General features: G+C 37.0%; 1 protein-coding gene across 6 annotated transcripts in view; it reads right to left on the reverse strand.

Annotated features, from left to right (window-relative positions):
* Positions 1 to 1,198: 1,198 nt before the first annotated feature.
* The window catches only part of NUBPL (NUBP iron-sulfur cluster assembly factor, mitochondrial), a 76,790-nt gene continuing 54,402 nt past the window's right edge, over positions 1,199 to 23,586 (reverse strand). For all 6 annotated transcript variants that reach the window (XM_064715304.1, XM_064715307.1, XM_064715305.1 and 3 more), the window contains 4 exons: positions 20,414 to 20,499; positions 14,745 to 14,865; positions 10,752 to 10,834; positions 1,199 to 2,133 (listed from right to left, as the gene is read on the reverse strand). In XM_064715304.1, the coding sequence (XP_064571374.1) occupies positions 2,071 to 2,133; positions 10,752 to 10,834; positions 14,745 to 14,865; positions 20,414 to 20,499 (353 nt within the window). In that variant the 3' untranslated portion in view covers positions 1,199 to 2,070. The remainder of the gene's footprint in view (positions 2,134 to 10,751; positions 10,835 to 14,744; positions 14,866 to 20,413; positions 20,500 to 23,586) is intronic.

The following is a 23,586-nucleotide window of genomic DNA, read 5'->3' on the forward strand; positions in this document are numbered from 1 at the left end:
AATCCTTCCACAAAACGGTTAACTAAAATGAATTTTCAGCCTGGCATAGAAACTATGCTTAATCATTGTAACACAGTTCCTTGACAAAGGCATTCAAAATAATTCTGCAGCCGAAAGATTCAACAGAGCAAAACAACAGTACTTAATTAAAAGGGGGAAAAATGTAAAAAGAAGTAAAATAAAAGAAAACTTGAAAGCAAAGTTCATCTTCAACTAACCCAAGAAACAATAAGAAACAAAAGGGGAGCTGAACAACCATCTATCTGTATACTGTTTGTTCATCCAGGCTCAACATGAACTGGGTGTCAGACATTCAAAAACTTTTTAACAGAATAAGAATTACAACTATTAACAATCAGATTATATCACTGTCTTTTGCTAATAAACAGTCAGAAGTACCAGTTGTTCCACTGAAATATAAGATTATACTAGCCAAAACCACCACAGGATTATTTACAGACATGTATATCAACAATTATGCTATGTAAAGCAAAGCTAATAAAGATGCAGAGACAAAACTTAATTAAGGAAAATGTTATCAATAAAGTATGAACACTAAACAGTGTTCATAGGCAGAACACTAAGCCAGCTTTAAATTTTGTAAAATATAACAGACAACTGAAAGGAACAGAGTATTCAATTCTTCAGACCACAATAATATGCTACTGAAAAAGCAGACCACTGATATGAGATTTCATGAGGGAAGGTGCAGGGAAGGAGGTTCAGAGATTGACTTGATGCAAAAAATCAACAGTTTTGGACTATGTAATTTACATATTTAGAAAATCACCTAAGTTTGAAATTCAACTCATCACTTGTGTCTAGATTTTTATCTAAACCTTGGGTAAGAATGCTACTTAAATATTCTTAATGTACATGTACACCATTTTTTTATGTTGTATCACTTCAATAAGAAAAAACTACATCCAAAATCCCGACCAAGTACTTGGTATACAGGGAAAAACCTGATCCCTCAGAGGTCAATAGCAGAACTCCCTAGCGTGGTTAACTTCACTCTCTGGTAGGGTTACGATGTATGTTTAAGATACTGATACTTGACTGTGTAGATGGAAAAGCCTAAATGTCAACTCCAAGATCTAATTGTAAATGAAAACTCATTCCCTGAAGGCATAATCTTTCACTTCCACAGACCAACACAAAGATCACAGGCAATGAAAAAATAAACCAGAAGGCCACGCAGTTTGAAGACCAAATATTTCTTTACTTCAAAAATACATCTTTATATTCAAAATCCAAGTTGCTGCACTGTAGTAGGAATATGCAATCATAAATTTAATTTATCTTGATCATTTGCATTCTGTGGCAAAGTGGCAAACTGAGCTCAGGATAAACATCTGGTTTTCAGTGAAGACCTCTGCCACTTTGTCTTCTGTCTGGGTTCATTATAATGTAAAACAGTAGAGAAATAAGCCTCAGGGTCACGTAATCCATTCTCCACTGAATTTGAATTGCCTCACAATCGAACTTTATCCAATAATGAATGAATTTGTTCATCATCCATCACAAGAACTCTTCAGAGTATACGTGGATTTTTTTAATCTTCTTTCAAGATGAACACAGAAAAGTACAGCAGTTACAGAACTGATTTTGCTTCTTAAAATCTTGCAGAACTTAAGGTCAGTTTGATAGCCAACCATGTAAAAATCTGAACAAAAACTTAAGGAAATTAGAGTATTCAAAATCCTGCTTAAAAAAATAAATTTATGTCTTGGCATACCATCGTTCTCCTTGCACGAGAGGCTGTTTTTAATTCTTGACTTTAAAATAGGGCACATGGAAAAAATAGACTTCTTCCCTTCTTGCTTGATGATGTTACAATTGAGCAGTTAATACTGTCTATCATCATTTGCATACTTAAATCCTTTTGGACATGGCCAAACAACAATGTGAAAAACAGTAATTATCACAATCATAATTTAACCTCTGGTAAATTAATTCCTAAAGAAGTTCTCAGAACTAACATAGGGCCTCCATGTATTTAGGTAACAGGACTCTTCTGCACTGCAGCATCAAAGATCACTTTTTTGCTAAATTTCAGTGGCAAATTCTTCAAGCAGGAGGTACTGGTAGTCTTCTTAATATTTCCATAGCTATCTTATGATAGGCTTTAGCCTGCAAAAACAGAAAAATACATTGAGCACTCAATTTTCTATAGAAAGGAATATTTCACAACTAATTAGGTGTTTGTTCTTTTACACACAAAGAGAAAATCAAACATGTTTAAATAAATGGGTTAAATTTAGCCTGTGTTCAGGAAAAAACAATGCATTAAGAGACAGATTAAGCACAAGCATTACAGAAAAATATTGGTGGGGGAATTTAAATTTAACTGGACAATTTGTCTTTAACAACAAGCAAAGTCTTCTGAAAGAGAAGTGATGAGGAAGATACAGACTGTTTACTCCCACAGGTCCTATTAATTATAAACTTCCCTCATCCTGACAACCAGGATGCACAGGATAGAGAATCAGACAAAACAGCAGCATTCAAAAAAAATTTTGAAACTATTCATTACAGACCTGACTATCACCATGGAATTTCCTATTCAGACATTTAAACTCTTTTTAAACAAGACACGTTTCCAAAAGACTGAAGTAGGTATTGGAAAGAACTAATTCTGCAACACTGAAATCCACACAGTTAAAGCTCTCTTTCACACCAGCCTGTGGCATCTGGTCAGATACCTTGACTATAGAGAGCAACCCAAGTATACTCATGTTAACATCTCCAAAAAACATGACATAGCTAGGACCATGATCAGTCCACCATCAATTAACAAATCTTATGTCAAGGGACTTACATAAAAACACTGTATGAAGTCCAACACAGAACAAACCCCAGAATTAAATCAAATTATTCCTGTGCCAAGCTCAACAACTTGTAGTCAAAAGGGAACATCTTATAAAATCTCAACCATTTATATAAGAATGCTTAATTAAAATAGTACTTTTGTGTGTATGTATATACACACTGCACATTGTTCACTTGATTACTTCCATTGTTAAAATGTACACCTTTTCTATAATTTGAATTTGTCATACTTCAGATTCCAGCTGGTGCATCACATTATCTGTCAAGTACACAGCAAAGTCCCCTAACTGAGCTTGCTCTTCTGCAAGACAGTGACCAACCTACTCCATCTTCTCCACTAAGTCTGCATACACAGACCACATTGACAGCCTTTCCTGCTTTCCTTGGACAGATCTCCACACTGATTTCTCCTGTCTCCTGCAGGATGGCTCTAACCATGAATTAATCCTTGTACCCCTGATGGCCCTTTAAAGCAGCAAACAAACTGACACATGCCAGAGGCTAGAGCCTGGGGGGCAGCAAGAGATGGTCTGTCTGTCACACCAGGGCCACCAGCACTCACTGTCACTGCTCTGAACAAGGTGTCAGCCTTTTGCAGGGCCATGCACTGCTCATGTCTGTCTCCTCTGTTTTAGGGATTGCTCCTGGCTTGTAGGATTTTCTTCTCTGGCACTCACCCTCTACACCTCATAGCCTCAGCGTTCACATCTTAAAACTAAAGCCATACAATTTTCTGAGTTTGAAGGAATGCAGACAGCAAGACAGAATTGTTTTCTCTTATGTACATGACTTTGTGGCAAAAACTACAGAATTATTTAGAACTTAATTCACAATCAGGAATTTCAAACTTCTGTGGCTACAGTCTCAGTGCAGTTGGGTAACAGCCTGTGTGCAACACTCACCTCACTCAGCCATTAATGCCCTGGGTGCTCCAGCTGCCCCCCAACTAACCACTTACCTAGACAAGATAATGGACCCACCTGAAGGGAGATGACTGACTGAAGTCAAGCTGCCTCTGCAGTTCAGTATTTGACTAATTGGTGTAGGAGCACTCCAGGTGGGAATTTCAAACTACCTGGAACAGTCCTGCAGGCAGCTCCCACTTTGCACAGATCAATTCATGCACTTTTAATGAGCCAATTAACAACCTGCATACAGTACCTGGCCCCTTCTAAAGACTGCCCAGGCTGTTTGCCTGCTCCAGAGTTGACCAAATTGTACACAGAACTATAAATTCACCATAAGCAGACTCAACTGTTTGTATAAATGTTAACTTATGTCAACAGCCCAATAGATTTTAGATACTTTCCCCACAAAATGCTGTTAATGAGTGTCTGAGCAACACTTCCCCAAAGTACACTGACCCTCATTTGCCAAGCAGCTGATCACCACTTTGCAACAGGAGGGTCCCAATGCAGCTCTTTGTAGCAAGCATTCCAGCACTACTAAACACTGTCTAGTGTCTTGCCTGCTGAGCTTTGGGCTTTTTGTTTTCCTGGATCACTACTTTGTTTGTTGAACAGACCAGTATCTCATGTTGCCCTTACAGAACTCTACCAGTCACCTGGCTTTGGCAAAAATCAACTGTTTTGAGCCTTGGTTTCCTGTCTTTGAACAAATGATTTAGCCATGAGTGAGGGGACCTGACTATCAATCAACATACCTGAAAGGTCTAAATGGAATCTTGGTGAGTGTGAATATGCAATACATAAAAACAACTTTATATATATTGAATAGTTTTTCCTACTCGTGATCTTTTCAATGTGCCATCCATAGACAGAGAGCACAGCTCAGTTCAGCTGTTTAATCCATCATTACTAAGCAAAAGAAGTTGGGTTGCAAATGAAACAAGAAAGGGTTTACTATTTCATTTCCAGGTGGAAAGACAGCAGAGAAAGAATAAAGGATGAGTTCCTATTCATCGCCCATAACTTTTCTCATTTTAACAAGACAAAAGCAAACTTCTCAGGTCAGTTACTTCCTTCATGTTTGAAAGCTCTAAATGAATGGTTTATAGATTTTCTGAAAACCAATTTTTTGCTGACAGACAACTTTATATTTAAAAACAACATACCAGTTATCATTCCTCCCACTTCATGAGGATGAAGAAGCACACAGGAAGACAGAAGGCCCTAAGCCCAGACCAGACTTGTTTATTATGAACACTGCCTCAATGGGATCTGAGAGCAGCACTAGGGCAGGCAGAGGTAGAGGCGGAAGGTGATGCTCACAGAGTCAAAAAAAAAGCTGGGAAACAGCCACATGAGAGACTGCTCACCTCTCAAACAGTGGCACAGTGCCAGAAGGGCACAGTTCTTAAGACCTCAAGGGCACAGCTGATAATGAAGTGACTGATGATAGCATAGATGGTGGAGCAGGAAACAGAGAACCTGTGAAGAAGTTCACCAGGAAATGGACTGAAAAGTCCTACTTGGCATAAATAATCAGAACATCCTGATTCATCACTCTGTAGCAGATCCGTATTATCATGGCCTAATACATGTTGGGTAGATTTAAACTGGAAAAATTTTTACTAGCTCATCTAATTAAGCCCTACAGTAATCCTAGGGAAATATTAGCCTTTCAGTTATGGCCTTTCATTCTCCCTAAAAATCTTACCCGTGAGGGAAGAATGCATGATTGCTAAGATTACTGCAGACTGTACAGGTCATGGCTGACTCTTCCCTGTTGTCATGGACTGGACTGGTATGGCCTGACCTGCTGGTTTGCTTTCACTGGAGTGCAGATCTCAGCCTGCCAACAGCCCACTACAGTGCCTGCCAGTACCTGGTGCAACTGTCACACAAACACAGAACTCAACTTTAAATCAACAAAGTAAAAGCAGGTAGGAGCTGATATCACATTTTCCTTCACCCAAACCACTGCATACAAACAACTTCAGACCAGCAACTCAGAAACACACACTGGTCCCATCACTCAGTTACAGGATATACAACAGGATATAAATCCCAGTACTGACATGGTTTCTAATGTCTATTTCTGATTACAAGACTCCAAGACTATTAAGGCTGCTTTATCCAGCCCAGCAACCCAAAGGAGAATCTGTGCAAGTCTGACTGTCTGGAACATCAAATGCCATAGATCCTAATATACCTGTAAAGAAGGAAAAGGAATTTAAATCTGCTCAACTGACCTGTTAGGGCTTAGATTTTATTAATTGCTAAAGGAAACTAGCCACCATGAGCAACTAATCCAATAGTGACTATCACAAGGACAAATACTAGTCTTAGCTGCCATGTACATGAAAATAAGCATAGCCAGCCTGTCACTGATAACTTCGGTTCTTAGCACTCTCTGCACAATCATGTTCCATTTGCCAGTTCAATCAGATTTTTAAATAGACTTAATTTGGAAACATAGAAATTGCTTTGTTACTTTGACACAACTCCAGCCTTCAGTGCATGACTGGAGATACCTTCCAGTGTCTGTATTTTACTGTGGTCAGCTCAGCTGGCACTAAAAACATGATGACAAATGCAGCTTTAAATGAGTCTACTTCAGGTACAAGCTTCATGTCACCCAGAGAAATTCTTGGTTGCTACAAGAGGTCCAGAGACTATCCCACTCCCTACCAGTCCTTCCTCTGGGCAGCTCCACCGTAAGATTCTTCTTTGCATGTACTGGCAACTCGTGCCAAATTTACAATGAAGTCTCAAGTCAGAAAGGCAAACTTACTGAGACAGTAAAAGTCAATCCACACATTGTAACATGAAATGGAGGAGACTATTAAGTAAGCTGGATTTATGAAACTAAAATCTCAAAGAAAAATCCTCAGTGCTCATGGGAAACTTCCTATTAATCCTATGTATCAGCAGTAGTAACAGCCAAACCATTCTTAGGGACAGCCCCAGCTGCTAACCCAAGGTGCCTTTATAGACATCTAAATACACATCCTGCCCAAAAAACACGGCCAAAGAGAACAGTGCAAATCAAATGCAGTATAGCAACATCCCTCAAACAGGCTATCCTACATTCAGCCTTTTCTTCAGCAGACAGAGCCATAAATGAGGGTCTGATGATGCATTGTACTGTCTACACCCTGAATGAAGGATTTGAATCTACACATACCAAATGCTACTGTGGTGATTCAAAGGAAGTCTTGATGATAAAGGCATATTATAAATCATACCATGCAGACTTCTTTAGGATCTGCTTTTCTTTTAAAATATCACACCCTGCATTGACCACTCATTAAATGGAATTATTAATGACAACTAAATCACAAAACAGGATTCCATGACTTTTTGCTACCAGTACTTAAATTTTTCTCCAACTACTTATTGCAATCTTTAAAAGGCTGTATGTTTTTACCTTACTTATATATCACCCTTTCATAAGCATTCTAGAGACAAAGTGTTTCGGAATACAAATTTGAGTTGTCTGTTTGGATGACACCACAGCAAGGTTTGTAACATTCTGATTTAATTGAAAAGGGATGATTAACCAGACTTATTTTGCTCTGTTCCATTAGACTGCTGATACCTTGTGCCCCTGCTTTCCACCTGACTGAGCTTTTCCTCTTCCCTTATAAATCAGTGTGCAATTTATTGGACTCAAAATCCTTCACCTGTATATGTGGGATGTGAATGGACAAACTGGTACACCAAATGTATTTTGTACTTGTTTGAGGTAGGAGGTGACAGGTGGGAGTTTGGTGGTCAACAATCACAGACAGCCTGTCTGTTGTGCCAAGGTATTGATAAATCCACTGTGCCATCCAGGCTGTGATACACCCAAAGTTTCCAGCAGGAATTCCTCACAAGATAACCACCAACTGCTCAGTAAGTCTCTGGGCTCTATGCTCACAGAAGGAAGAGCTCTCAGGAACCTCTATTTATCATTCTCCCAGTGTGATGGAGAGTTCACTGGGCACTTAAGCAGCTCCCCTGATGGAAGACTAACTCCACTGCAATTAACCATGTTCTATTTCTCTTGCTGTGTCTGCTTATATGCAAGCTTCAGGATGCCTTTCCAAACACCTGTTTTGCTGCTGGCTCCTTTCCCATGGTCCATAGGAAGATCCAGTACATCTGAGCATGATCAATTTCACCTGGTTTCAGTGATTCCTCATTAGTTTGTCCCTATTCTACCTTTTCCCCTGCCTTTTCCCCCCAGTTCTACCATTTTAGCAGCATTCCTGATTTTTGTTTACCAGCTTTTGCTGTCCAGTGACTCTTGCATTTGTTTGAGTGAGCAACAAAATGGAACCTGGGCCAGCTAATCCACCTCCACAGTGTGATGGAGGAGAAAAATGCTCAATTATTCTTTAGAAGTGTCTCACTCCAGAAGGTTAAGACCTCACTGTTGATTAAAGAAATTATAAGCTTCTTGGGTCACTCTCAGCTGCGGCGTTAGGCTGACCATGCAAGTACAACAATATTCCATTTCTACATCACAAAGTTTTATCAATGAAGAGTATTAAAAAAAAGCCACAAAAAAAGCCACAATTTAAACAACTAAGCTGACAATGTTATACCAAGAGCAAAATCATTTTAGCAGCACTGTTATTTCTCCCAGGGGACTGCCTCAAGCTTCACCAAAAGAGAACTCCAGTCATCAAACCTTCCTATCCTTTAGCTATAACTTCAATACTTTCCATAAGCAGATTAGTCTTGTGTATTCTGTGCCTTCCCTGAGGAAGAACTTTCTAAGTTCACACATGTTCCATTCTACAAGTAATTTCTTTTTTTAGTTCTTAGTAATTTCCTTGTCATTTGTGAAAAGGAAATCCCTTTTCCACCAACTACATCTAAGCTTTGAAATAATAAATTTAGACAAGTTTGCTTAGACATTTTGAAATTCTTGTGAAAAGTCAGAGGTATACTTTTATTTATCTGCATGGTAAGATGAACCCCATGGCAAATGTGTAAGCAAAAATGTATTAACTGACATATTTTAGAAACCATTTTATTCTAGGCTTGAAAGAGCTCAAAAGGTGTGACAACATGCTGGGTTTCTAAGAAGTCAATCACCATCCCTATTCCCTACTGTTTGAATCTGCTAGGTATTATTTCAGGTCTATGATTCTGTATTTGATTTGTAAGTGTGTTCTAACAAAATCAGCACAGAATTTTGTATGAAAATCCCCTGCACATTTAAGCGACAGGAGCAGAGAAATTCAGCAGACATTGTTCTCTATCTGAAAAGTTGTTAATGCATGAATAGCCACAATTTCAGTTTATTTGAGAAACATGGTGATGACTGTCATGTTTTAAAGATTAGAATCTGACCTTATATGCCTTCTCCCACCATCAGTTATGTGCTAAGAATTTAATATTTCTTTGAAAATATATGAGAATGACACTTTTTCTATCTTTAAAATGAGAAGAAAAGCAGGGATGAAGGAAAATTCTTTTTCATTCTACAGAGATTTGTGACATTTTTAAAAAACACATTCTCTGAGGAGAACTACTATCTCACAGACACAAAGGCAGAGAAGGACATTAAGAGTTTTCCCCAGAGTCACACATATTTGTCAATCTTTATTCCTCTGCATATTTAACTTAATTGCCACAAATGGTGATTATAACCCATCCTTTTGTTATCAAGAACATGTTAAAGGAGGAACAGATGGCAACACAACAGACTTTCTTGCCTTTTTATTTTCAGAATGCTATCCCATACATGTCTGAATTCTTTGCTCAATAGTCCAGCAGGCTGCAGACTCTTGGTTATTATGGATTTCAGGCACTGTGAGCCCTCCACCTTAGCTTCCCAGCTGTTTTACCTCAGCTTTGACCAAAGCCATACATCCATGCAAAACTTCACATTGATGATCAAACTTCCCAGAAAGAAGCTACCATATGGATGATAGGGATTCCTTTTCCGATAGACCTAGACTCAAGATTACTACATTATTCCACAGCATGGGCCTTGCCCAAACCTAGCAAAAACACGGCATTTAATTAGAAGTCAACACGCCACTTCTCTTTCAGAACAAAACTACAACTTTAGGACCATCACTGGTCTTCCAGAATCCTATTCAGTATGTTAATAACACTGGATTAATGTTTTCCTCCTTTTTTTTCCTTGTAAAATACTGTGAAGGGAAAAACATATTTCAAACATGATATTGAAAAAGCTACTAATATTCAAATGTTCCATAGGTACAGTCTACCTTATTGTGAATTGATTCTACTATCTGTTATCAGTACTAATAATTGTTTTCACTATATATCTTTACCTCTAAGCAGCAGAGGAGAGTGGGGCTGTGTTATGCCAGATACTTGTACAGCACCCTGCCCTACAGAGCCTGGCAGACAAACTCTAGCAGAGAAATAAAATAGCAGACAGGGAAATCTTACTCCATCAGCAATAACAAATTCTGTATGTGCAACTACTTTTCTTTACAGATTTGCATATTTGACTCCCACCACCCCACCAACTTGCATTTTCCAGTGACAACAGAATGCTATGGTAAATAAACTGAAAAAATCTATTTCCTCTTGTGTGCAAATTGCTCCACTTCCTCATGAAAACAACCCAGGTACTGACAATATGAAGTTTTGTTCCAAACATCTTTGGGTAAGACCCTTTGACAGTTTCCAGGCTCAGCTACCAAAGGCTTAACTGACAGCTTTAGAGGAACTACATCAGCTGCAAGGTCTCATGAGGCTTGACACTGACCTACCTCCTCTTAGTGTGCCAGGACCTGGATCAAATCTCTATTCTGGATGATTCAACCTAATTAAACAAAACCAAACCCACAGAAGCAGAACAGATGACCAGCATTCAAAAACCAAGGGCCTGAGTTACTTACTGCTACTACCTTCTTTTACTTTATTTCCTTACTTCACTCAAAAACCCATTTCTTTCCAAAGAGCAATAAGAAGCAGCACTCTCCATTCACTTTTAGAGAAGAGCTCTCTGTTGTTCTAAGTGCAGTGCACCAAACTTACAGCATCACTTTGAGGCTGAGAGATCACAACAGGCTGTCCTGAATCACACGTCTCCCGTATATTGATGTGCAGTGGAACGTCTCCTGTATCAAAAATACCAAGCACACATATGTGAAGACCTAGTATTTCTTAAATGTTTCCTTAAAATAACCCTAAAGCAACTTGAAATCTAATTCCCATTCACTATACTCTTTGAATTGCTTTAGCTCCGAAAATTAGCATTTAAAATGAAAATTGGCTGTGGTATATATTCCTTACATCCATAATGAATAATGCCAAACATATTTTGGATTTTTAATTCTCTGAATAGAAAGGACCATGCTTTAGTCATTTATTACAGAAGGAAGGGCTTTTTGCCTCAAACACAGAAAAATACAGGCTGAGATACAAATTATTTTGTTTATGTGAAATAAATTGCCTGAGTGTTAGGCAATTGTTCATCATGCAACTTACTGTTCAGTCTATCTCCTCACTGTAAGTTCTTTTCAGTGCCATTTTAAGATTTTAATCACTATTCAAAGACTTCTTTGAATACTTAATTTCCAAATAATAGCATTTGTTATTGTCCTTATTAGGCCTTGGATCCAATTAAAAGGGGGACAGCTATTCAGTTCATTCTTCTTTCCAACAGAAATCTTCTTTATATTCTGCTTTTATAATGAGCAGGGAACTGTCAGAGAGGAAAGGAACGTTCTAAAGGAGAATCAATTAGCAGCCCTGTTCCATTCTGAGACATACTTTCTGCAACACAGATTTCACCACTACAAAAAACTTGGAGATTCCTATGTTTAATGCTACATAAATAATTTTGAGGTGAACTGAAGAGCAACTTTCTTTAACTAGAAGACATAGCTACACTTTACATTATGGATAGACAAAGACAGAACAGCCTACCTTAGTTCAGTCCTGATACATCAGAAATCGTGTAAGTTTAATTCATACATTTTAGCAACCTGATTTAACTCAAATCAAGGCCATTGTAAATTACTGAGATTGAATGTATTCAGAAAATGAAACAGTTTAAAAAACTGTATGAAAATTGACAAAGTTTAAGAAATAAAAAACCCAAACACAAAGCAAGTAGGAATACAAACAAAAACAAACAAATAGTAAACACAAAAGCACTGGTTCCATGATTACTGTGCTGAATCTTTGAACAGCCTTATTATTATTTAGGATAATGACAGACCATTTCCTTCAATTTTTTTTTTCTTACTTATTTCAGTCATGAATAAATTTAGGTATAATAGTCTGTTCATGTGTTTATTTTTTAAAAAATTCAGAGAGTCCTCTGAAAGTTTTCTAACCATAAACATTCTTAATTGAATAACAGTAATTTGTAAAGCTCCCTGACATTCACTTCCTACTCTTATTTCACACAGAGACTAATCTTCTCTTTTTTCTCAAGGATGTTTTGTTAACGAAAAAATACTTCTTCAATATCAGCTTAATAATCATCTCCAATATTTACAAAATAGCAGCCTCTCTCTTTTCCTCCTCAGACTTACAAACATGTGCTGGTACTACAGGAGCATTCAGGACTTGTAAGAACAGAAGTGCAGTTAGAAGACAAAGAAAAATGCATTATAATTTCAAAAAATTGAAAATTTATAATTTAAGCAGAAGACATCAAAACCATCTGCATAGCTGTTTGGGTGGTACGGGTTTGAGGAAGATAAAACTTTTACACTATTCTTCACAACCCAATGGGATGGGAACTTAACATCACAAGTTTTTCTGATGTTAACAACTACTGCTGATTGCAAAGAAAGAATAATTTAAATTTACTGTAGGAAGAAAAATCAAAGAATTTTAAAAATCTGGCAGTCATTGCTGATGGTCAGGAACCAGATAGTGTTAAAAAAGTCAGGAATTGCAAAGGTCAGGATAGAACACACAGAAATTATTATCTCAGTACCACGCATACCAATGGCACAGCTTTCTGGTCATGGTTACAGCTCTCAAACTTCAGGAAAAAAATTTCAGAGACAGGGAGAGAAAAATCAGCAGCACAAAGTCTCTCTCATAAATCTTACCACATATTCCTTTAAAGAACAATAAAAGTAAAAGACAATCGTAAGTAAGTGAAATAACTGATTTTACTTGAAAGACTCCTGGCAAATGCTAATTGTCTTCTGTCATAAACAAAACTAAGGTACTCAGTAATACTAATGACAGCCAACTCTGAGCAAATGGAAGGATGATACTTTTCAATCCTGCACATTGTTAGAATTTGTCAAATGCTGGGTGATAAACATCATGTTGGGTTGCCAAGAAGGACTAGATGCTTATCTAAACAAACAGAACAGCCACAGGTGTCAGAAAATATATGCAAAATAAACTTAGAATTACTAATTTTAAATATATGCACTTTACAGATATATATGTAAAAATATGTTCTCAAGGTTTTTGGGCAGAATTCAAGTAATACTGAGATAGAACTTCCATTTGGGATGGATTACCGTAAAATCTGTAAGCAGTAATTCTTACAATGCCATATGGTATTATTATGTAATGGTCATCCCTGGAAGGAGGAGCATACTAATCAGATCAAGTACTGTAATTCAAAATTTATCCCTCGGTGCATTATTCTTAATCTTAGTCTGGTTTTGCATTGACAGTTTGAAGTTAAACTTCACTCTGCTTTGTTTTGTACTTCTCATCTATCCCCTGCTAAATGTGTACATCTCTCACATCACTCCTAATTAAATCCAATCACAATCAGTTCTGCACTCTTAGGAAATAACAAAAACCACCTATGGGACCAATGCCATGGTACATCATCTGTGCCTGCGTATCTAAATGCACGTTTGATTCAACTGCTTGCAGAGCATTTGCATCCATCCACATAACCCAGGGCTGTAGAAGTCCCCTTGGGCTCGGATCACAACTCATTACATATTCAGAAAACTAAAAGATAGCCCAAAAGCATGTCTTTAATTATCTGTTGCCTTGCTATCTCAAGTCTATGTCAGACCTTGATGTTTCTGTGTTGATCTTTCTAAGTGAGCTTCCCGGTTCTTTTTAATGAATTAGCTATGGAAAATCATTGAGATAATTAGAGTAATACATGGAAACACATCATTAGCACATGCAATTACCCCATTTACCAACTTAATTACGCTGTGTTATATTCTTTACTTACAGTACAGGTTGAACCATGCCTTTTTAAATCAGTAATGTATATTTTAAAGATCCATGTATATTTTAGCCTACAGGCATGACAGATAGCTTAATCACAGCTAATCATAGAATGATTTAAGTTGGAAGGGACCTTAAAAATCATTTAGTTCCAAGCCCCCTTTTGCAGACAGGGACATTCAAGTAGAGCAGGTATCTCAGAGCCCCATCAAACCTGCCTTCAAATGTTTTCAGGAATGGAGCACCCTTAACTCTAGACAACCTGTGCCAGTCCCTCACAGTAAAGAATTTCTTCCTAATATCTAATCTAAATCTGTCCTCCTTCAGTTCAAACTAATTCTCCATTGCCCTATCATTGCCTGCCTTTGTAAAAAGTCTCCAGCTTTCAGACCCATTTACCTACCAGAAGGATGCTATAAAGCCTCTGCTGTGTCAATATTTAAACAAAAATAATTCAAACAAAATAAATGAAAAAACATTTATTGATATTACTAGACAGAGTTTAGCTCTGTCCAAAGACTAAATAGAATTCCTGGTTATTTGCAAAAATTGCTGTGCAGTCAACCACATAACAAATTTCAGGTAATATAACACACTGATATCAAAACAATTAATGTTCTGGATTGTTTGTAAATACAGAGATTTAAGATGCAATTCAAGAATTTTCATATGCAGTCAACATCACCATTACAAGACTGACAAGGAACAGAGCATACTGCTTATTAGTTCCATTACATCTGAAAACAGTCTGAATCCAAAGTCATCTAGATTATGCAGTTTCATCATTCAGTTAATGCTTCATGCACACCATTAGATTTTTCTTCAAAAATAAAATCATTTCCATATTCTTACCCAAAATATCCAATCCAAGAGTTTTTGCCAGATCTTTTACGCCATCAGTTCCAAAAATATGTGTCTCATGCTTACATTTGGGACACTGGAAAACACTCATATTTTGAACTAGTCCTAAAACCTGTCAAAGGAAAGGAGAGGAAAGATTGCTCAAACGAACCACTGATATTTCCATGTTAATCTCTGATAATATAGAATAGATTATCCACTAAGAACCAACACAGAGTGATTATTTAAAACAGGAATTAGATCCATTAATATCATTATCAGCTCTTATTAGTCATCTCAGTGGCCCCATCATCAGGCATTACTTCAATTTCTTCACATTCATACCTCTTGAAGACTACCAGCCTTATTTGTAACAAAAAGTACTTCTTTCACAAACCAAACTGGCCAAGAACTCTCCCTGCTAGTATTTCATTTTCAAACTCTGAATACTGGAAGAATTTTCATGCTGTGTTTTACAGTTTTGTCCTTTGCAGTTTCAGGAAAGAGAAAACAAAAACATATCATTACAAGAAATTACACAATCAGACATGCTTTTAAGGCATTTTCATAAGTTATCCGGTAGGGAAATGTTTTCAAAAAGACCAGATTTGTTATTCTTCTGCAGAGCAGAAACACATTTTAAAGATCAAACAATAGAAATAATTATGTGAAACTAAGTGGCAAAACCCATAGCATAAAAATCTAATACACACATCCTGGGTACCCTTCCACTGATGCCAGGTTTTCAAAGTCATCCTTATAAAATACGTCAAATAAAAATTTGCCAAGTCATTCACACAAAAAATCTTCCTTCACAATGTGAAATAATGCTAATAATCTCATTCTATTCATATAGCAAACAAAACTCTACATTGAGTCAGATCAAAATTTTCAGAAGTGACAAAAACAGTGTTCAAATGCCACAGGGGGGAAGTTTGTATCACCTGCTAAGGAACAGAACATCTGCTTTAAGAGATGCAATGTTACAACATTTCACTTTCAGATTTGTATAGTACCTAGATATGTCACAAACATTATAGCTGAGTTTTAAAATACACAATTTATGTTGCTATTTACTTTGTAGCATTTTGTACTTCTCCATCTTCCTGAACCTTCTAGTTTTGGGCTTGAACAAGGTAAGGTGGTCTCTGGTTATTAGAGAAGAAATACATCCACTATGCTAATGAAGGATATCTAGGAGGAAACAGCAGTGTTCAGTGTGACCAACCAATATATTTAATTAAAAGTGAATGTACAACTCCTGGCACTGACCTTAAAATAAAAAAGTATGTTACTTACAATATCATAATAAGTCTCCTTAGCTATAAGTTGAAATTTATCAAAAGGTGGTCACCTGTTTTTGCTATACCACCTTTTCTATATCACCTCTTATAGAGTATATTTGCTACATCTTCCTTTACTTACATAAAACTCTCAGATGGTTTAAAGCAAGGAACATTTTAAGAAATAATATGCTTGAAATAAAAATTACCTACTTCCAATTTAACACCTCAAACTGACTTTCCCCCTTTTCTGCTCTCTCCCAGGGACTGTCAGAGAAGCAAGTGGAACAAGACTCTATTTACTGGCACATTATTACAGGTAATTTTATCATCCAGTTCTTACATTAGTAGAGACATTAAATACTGCATATCCAAGGGTATAAGGTGCAGGGACAGTAAAAATGGAGCTGTACAGCCACAGCCTTCTATGGATGACCTCTAAGCAGGCATTCATCCCGCTCTCCCCTAAAGTCACGTCATGGAGTTTTTACTCTGTTGGTAAACTGAAGAACACTGAAAGATGTATTTTTGACAAAAGAAAAATATTATTTTCATCAGGATAGATGGAGGCCATTTTTGAAAGGACAAAAAAAGAAGATGGGAAAAAAGAAGTAATTTGAAATTTACACTTTAATTCGTTTTCAGGTATCTTGGGGTTTGAACTTTCTGTTCTCTTCAAAGTACTCATCCAACATTTATGATTCAGCAAATTTATCATCAAAGAAAATTTTATGTAGTCTACTATTGTTTTGTGAATAGTTAAGCATTAATACAGCTGTTTTGTTCATTTTATAATAACCTAGTAACTAAGAAGTCCTTCAGCCAGGACTGATGCTAGACCAGTTTTAGAGGCCTTAAACTCTGTCCTTTTTTATTTCCATTTAAACAAACACTACTAAAAGGAAATGACACTTCATCATTACACAATAATTTTAATTTTTCTGTGTTGGTCCTGTTTGTCAGCCAATAAACAGTGCATATTTAATAATATATAATTTATCCATCTGGAATATGAAGAAGCCACTTAAAATACTTAGTATAATATGGAATATTACCAAATACACAACTTTACTGCTGAAGTGATTTTTTACCATGCATTTTTCTGCACATATATATTTACAGAAGGGAGCTCCTTATGACCTTCAGAGCTTTTAAATCTACAAAGGAATAGGTCTGGTTAATGAAGTCAATAATAACCCTCATTCTCCTGCTCAAATAATAGACTTGTAATAGCTTCAAAGCAGCTGTTACTGTCTACACAAACTATTTCATAAGTGTGGGTGAATTCTATTCTAGTTCTTGTTGAGCTTGGCAAATTTGGCTCAGCAATGACATGAAAACTTTTATGCACAACAATACAGGAGCTAACCTATGGCAGCAGCATGGAGCTGCATTCCATTTAGTCTAATTGTTATTTTAAATGGCAAAGAAGCATCTGGCAAGAAATAACAGGAAATGAAGAACCCTTTCATTAGGAGTTATCTGCACACAGTTTCTGAATGTTTACATACTTCTTGTGCTCAGCAAACCTTTTGGTTACACAATAAATCATGCTTAAATCCAAATACACAACCTTCTAAGTTAAAGAAAATACAGTGATGAAATGAAAGTTCTCTGTATTTACATTAGGAGACAACTCCTGAGAAACCCACTGCAGTCATTCACTGTACTTAAGGACAGAGAGCTGGTGCTGAGGTCTGACTGATGGGGACTGAAGTGACCAGGGTTACAGTTCCTCTGCCATCAGCTTCCTGTGTCAGTCAGCCACTTTGCATTGAAGTGCTTCAAGTGAACATGCACAATATTTCTGTCTTCCTACCTTTCATACTGTAATGAGCAATTTCTGTCTCTAATATCTGCTCCCAACATGAAGCCATAATCGTGGCTGCTTACTCTGGATGCTTCAGAAACACCAGTAGCAACATAGACAAATAAGCCATTTTAATACAACTCTGAAGGAAATACATAGCTGAGTTTATCTAAGCAGTTTGTTTTGAAACCTGCAAAATCCACAGCATAACCTTCAAATTCAAGGAAATGTCCAGAAAAATTGCAGATTTAACTAAAACCCTGTCTTTTCTTTCAGGGATATGATTGATAAGATAAACAAGAATGTACTGAACTCAGCCTCAGCAAGTGGAAACAGGCAGTTTTTCTCCTTAATACTCAAAATTATTCACTTTGAGTCACCCTTAGGAATGCAAGAAAACACTGGTCAAACTCACATAACAAACAAGAATCTTGAAACTTGTGATAGGAGTCAGCAACACTTTGCAAATTCCTCCTTCACTGTAAGTGTAGGTGTGCTGCACTGCACAAGAGATGTCACTCCTCTTTTAGCAACTATGTCCTAAGACTGAAAATATTAATTTTGCCCCATAATCCTGCTTTTAATGCTGACTCTCCTTGTCGGATTCTCTCTAATCAGTTCCTTCAGTCATTCTACTTCAATTTCAATAAACAACATTAAAAACTGTGACTTTACTGTGGTAATACTCCACATGTCATCTGAGCCTTCCATAACTAATAATGGTGGGTGTAAGGGGAAGGTGGAATATATATATATATATAGGCCTGTACGTACATAGGAGAGACCACAGTTCATTAAATACCGGAAAGCATACTCAGAGTTCAGCAAGCTATAGCCTCTCTGTTTCTTTGAAAAATCAGCTCTTTGCAAGCACTTTCTGGCAGATGAAAGACTGAAGATCAGTTAATTATGTAATCAGGATATGTAATTTTAGCACAGACCTTCAGATTCCAGCTCTTTGACATAAACCTCAGGTCTGAAGTTGTCCATGAAAAATTATGTCACTTCACTTTCTTTAGATCCTCATATTTAGTTGACATTTAGAAATGTAGTACATAGGCAGAAGCTGCCTAAAACTCAAGCAATTTTTATACATGTTTTTATAATGTTCATACAGGGCAGAATAAAATGAAGCAGGGAGAATAAAATGAAGCAGGGAGAATAAAATGAAGCAGGGTAATGAAAAAGGTAAGGCCTGATAACTGGTTCAAGCACATTCAAACACAACATGTGGTGTAACAGCTTTATTGTGACTTCTCACTTAATTTGACAACATCTGCTAATTCCAATGAACCAAAACAGATCATATTTAATATCTTATCTTCCACTAGTCAAATCAGTATTAGCCAAGCCCATCCTAGAACACACGATTTTCTTGCATGCCATTCTCTTCAAAGGACATTGAACCAAACAGTTTTAGAAAGAAATTTTGGTAATTTCTCATTAAAACAAAAGGAAAATTCAGTGAGGCACCAACTTGAACACAATTTAAATTGAAAAAAACCCCAACATTTGACATAATTTCAGCAAACCCAAACAAAATCAAAACAAAATGTTCTGTATGTTATTCCTCTTGTTTTCTTTCTGGCAGCAAATTATAAATGTTACAATGCTTTCATTTTGATGCGAATATGCTTAAATAATAGTTAGTAATAAGGAGTTAATCAAAGTGTTTCTTTTGTTAAGCCATCCTGTACATTAAAAAAGGGAAAGCATTCACTTCAACTTTCTGTGGCATTTTTTTAATTAGGAAAACACTAGTTATGAAAAAAACTTCCTTTCTTAAGAAAGAGTAGAAGTGACCTTCACACAGGTAGACAAGAAAACATCTTTTTTTTTCCTTACAGTTTATGATAAGGAAGCATTTCAAATCATATTCTTTCATCAACTGCCCATTTAAAAATGAATCTCTAAATGAATATATTCTAGAGTACTACATTCAGTTACTTAGCAACTTGTAGCATCCGGAGAAAATACCAAGTCAAGGATGTTAGCCTGTTTAATATTTTCTCCTAATTGTGGCTATTCTTAGATTTCTCATTTCTCAAACAACTAACCTAAGATACAAACTATAAACCTCAGGAAAAACAATGACGGGACAGCCTTCTACTGGTCACAATACTTACAGAGCCCCTCAAATGGCAAAGTAATTAGATAGAAGCATATTTCCACCAAAATTTGAGTTTGCTTCTTAAAAAAAAATAAATAAATGTTTTTTCTACATTTCATGAAATTGAAGCCCCAACAGAGACAGTGCTGAAGAGGACATTTAATGAGGACACATAGTGTAACTGAAAGGCATGCATTAATTCCTAAGATATTCTGTTCAGCAATCTGATCTATTCCATACAATTAAACAAACAGATTTAAAACAAATAATTTATTATTCTGGTTTCAGCCTAAGAAAATTCTCCCCTTTCTGTATAACCAAGTTCCTGACACAGATGTACGGTGGAATCTAAGCCTTTTAACAAGAATTTATTACATTCAAGTGATTTCTGAATGTTCACCTACTGCTGCATATGGAATTTTTTTTTTACATTTTGGAAAAAGAAAAATCTACTGGTATTTTTCATGTAGAGACTCACAGGTACATGGACTTTTCTGAACATTTCAGCTCCTTTGTGTGCATCCAATAAAGCCACATCTTGTGGAGTGGAGACAATCACAGCTCCTGGGTTAAAGAAAACATGAAATCCCATTAAAATGTGTTTTATTAATTATTCCACTAAATATTTTAAATATTTAGTACATGCAGCTAAATTCACAGTAGTCACACGGTTATATGCTTTTAAGGAAGAAAATTATGCCAGTTTTTTTTATTATACAATGATCAAAATAACTGAGATATTATATAAAGTAATAAAAGTATTTTAGATACTTTCATCATAACTTTTTCTATGTAGAAACCATTTATACTTTCTAAATGAGAAAAATTATCTAGTATCATACAACCATCCACATGCTGACAGATTGCAGAGGTGGTACTCTGGGAATATCTACACAGTAACAATCCCATGCCATAATTATATTTAAAAGTTTTTAATTTAACAATAAGCCTTGTTCTAAAACCAGGAGGCAGCTGCTTGTAATCAGACTGTTGTTTTCCAGACCTGCTACACTTTTTTGAACCATGCCACACTAGACACCAGTGCATTTGTGTAAGTGATACCACAAAGGAAGAGGCCAACAGATGCACACTTGCACTAGGTTTGAATAAAGTGTTGCTCACTGTTCAAACGTGGCTCCAGGTTACCTGATAATTAGTACTCCTGAGAGTTATTAAGCACACAAAGCAGCCAGAGCTCCTTGTCTAAGTTAGATTCTAAAGTAAAGTAAGCCTACAGGTTACTATCCCATCCTGTTATAACTTCTTGATTAATACAGCATGAAAAACCAACACACACATCAGAATATTCTATATGACTTCATAAAGAGCATCTTTTTCCAATTGCGCAGGGGTTTCAAATGTTATTTCCTCAACATTTGCAACAAAAAACTGTTCACACTTGTCCCTACTTTATAAAAATGTAATGTACAAGGCAGCATTACTGGTCAATTGATTAGCTTTGGTTTCACATTGACCATCTAGTGTCAAAAGTCTCTAATACAAGAAGATTTCTGTAGAGTCACATTATGCCAACCATGCACAAGAAATTTATGTCAAACTTCACACTAACAGCAATTACAACAGAGAACTCAAGACACTTGGGACAGCTTCCTGCTGGGGCTGCAGCTCCCGGTCCTCTGTGTACATGGCAAAGGAAGAGGTGCGCAGATTTCCAGAGATACGCGATCCTGGTGCCACAGGCAGCAACCAGAGCACCAGAAGCCCTGGCACGGTGAGAGCACTCGTGGCTCTGGCAGCTCTGGGACAGGAGCCCTGCCCCTGCAGCATCCTCCTGCTGCCAGAGGGATCCCGCCTGCCGACTGCCAGCCGCTTCCAAACAGCGCCTGACAGCGTGTTTGAATGTTTTCAGCCAGCATTCTTAACCTCTAATTTGTGAAAGAAAAATACAATCTGGCACCTCACTCCTGAAAAGCTGCCAATCTCTGCCTTACACAGTATTATACACAAGTCCAAAAAGTGAATGGCACATGTAATGCACCAAGCAAATGCAATTTCCCTATTTGCTCAAACTCTGGCATCCAAATAATTTGCTGATATTCCCAAACCAGCCTGTGTCCAACGGCATCACAAAGAATAATGTGCAAGCTTTTCAGTTACACTGAAATCACCTTACCTCCTCAGTTCACCAAACACAGGGTTACTTTGCAAGCAGCACAGAAATGTAGGGTCAATTCCACAAAATGAATGCACCTTTCCCTAAAAGCACAGGCCACAAGTAACTAATTGAGACTCAGAGTCCTTGAGATTTTTGCATATTTATAAAACAAAAATCTTTCAATACTTGAAAAAAATGCTCATTACTGCTTTCTTTCCAAGCAAAATTAGAAATCTGTGTCTTGTGTGTATACACACTTTTATTCACACTCTTCTCTGAAGATGCTGGCTCAGCATTCCCTGAATCTTCAGAGAACCTAATATGCAGTCAAGAAGACTGAAGTCTACATTTTTCTGGTTCATTATTAATTGTTCTAAGAATCTAATAATTGGTATGGCATGAAGGACAGACTATGCACAACAAAAACACCCACAAGAACCACAAGCAGCTTAACAGAGAGATATATTTTACTAACAAATTCTCATCCAAAGGGAAAAAACCCAAAAATGCCAAAACAACCCAATGGCACAGTTTGGGCTGCCACAAGCACCAACTGTCTGCACAAAAAACCTCTGGCTTCTGAAATACATGAATTAAAATTATGCTTGTGGACAATTTCCATGGCTTCTTCCATAGAAAGAAAGCCAATGTGCTCAAGAAGCTGCTGTTGAGGGTGCTGAGTTTTTTTATCTCCTATCTGCCTTTTTACTCTGAGCTAGTTACAGGCAAAATTTATTCACAGCCAGCTTGTACTGACTTACACCAACACGCTATAAAACAAGTATCTTCTCTCTTTCTTTGGTACATCTGCTAGTCCAACAAACCCAACCTGAAGTTCAAGAATTCAAATTATTTGCAGCATTATTTCCTTTACTAGCAACCAAATATGGCCAATGAGACTTTTCACAGTGCTCTCCTCCCTGAATAAGTTTGCATACGTTTAATTCAGAAAATTATTCAAATGATAAGCAAGAAAAGGACGCAGCCTACACTTTCCTTGCTATCTTGACTCTACACAGTTAACGGGAATATCGAGCAGTAAAGAGTTATTCTGATCAATAAAGTAACAAAATATGATGGAATTCATGCACACAGTATGTCTCTTGAAGCAATACGTGCAATGTTTACAAAAGTGTCTGAATGAGACAAACTGAGGCTGCCAAATCGAACAGAGAAGCTGCAGAAACTATAATACTGATCACATTGCACACTGGAACATGCTAAAAATTCTGTGTTTGCAGCTGTGTGCAGAAAAATAATTTCTGTGCCTTGAGCATACTAAGGATATCTAAGTAGAGTACAGTTATGTTTAACTGACGTACCTACTTACTCATGCGTTCCATTTATTTTTTAATTTTTATGTATTTCCTTTGACAAAAAGCTGATACATGTTCACCAAATGACACAGAATGTGTGAACAGATCCGGCTAGAAGGCACCACTGCAGATCACCCAGTCCGATCTCCCTGCTCAAGCAGAGTCCCTTAGAGTACGTTACTAAGGATTCTGTCCAGATGACTTATGAGTACTTCCTGT

The sequence above is a fragment of the Zonotrichia leucophrys genome, chromosome 5 (assembly GCF_028769735.1).
Source record: "Zonotrichia leucophrys gambelii isolate GWCS_2022_RI chromosome 5, RI_Zleu_2.0, whole genome shotgun sequence".
Classification (NCBI taxonomy): domain Eukaryota; kingdom Metazoa; phylum Chordata; class Aves; order Passeriformes; family Passerellidae; genus Zonotrichia; species Zonotrichia leucophrys.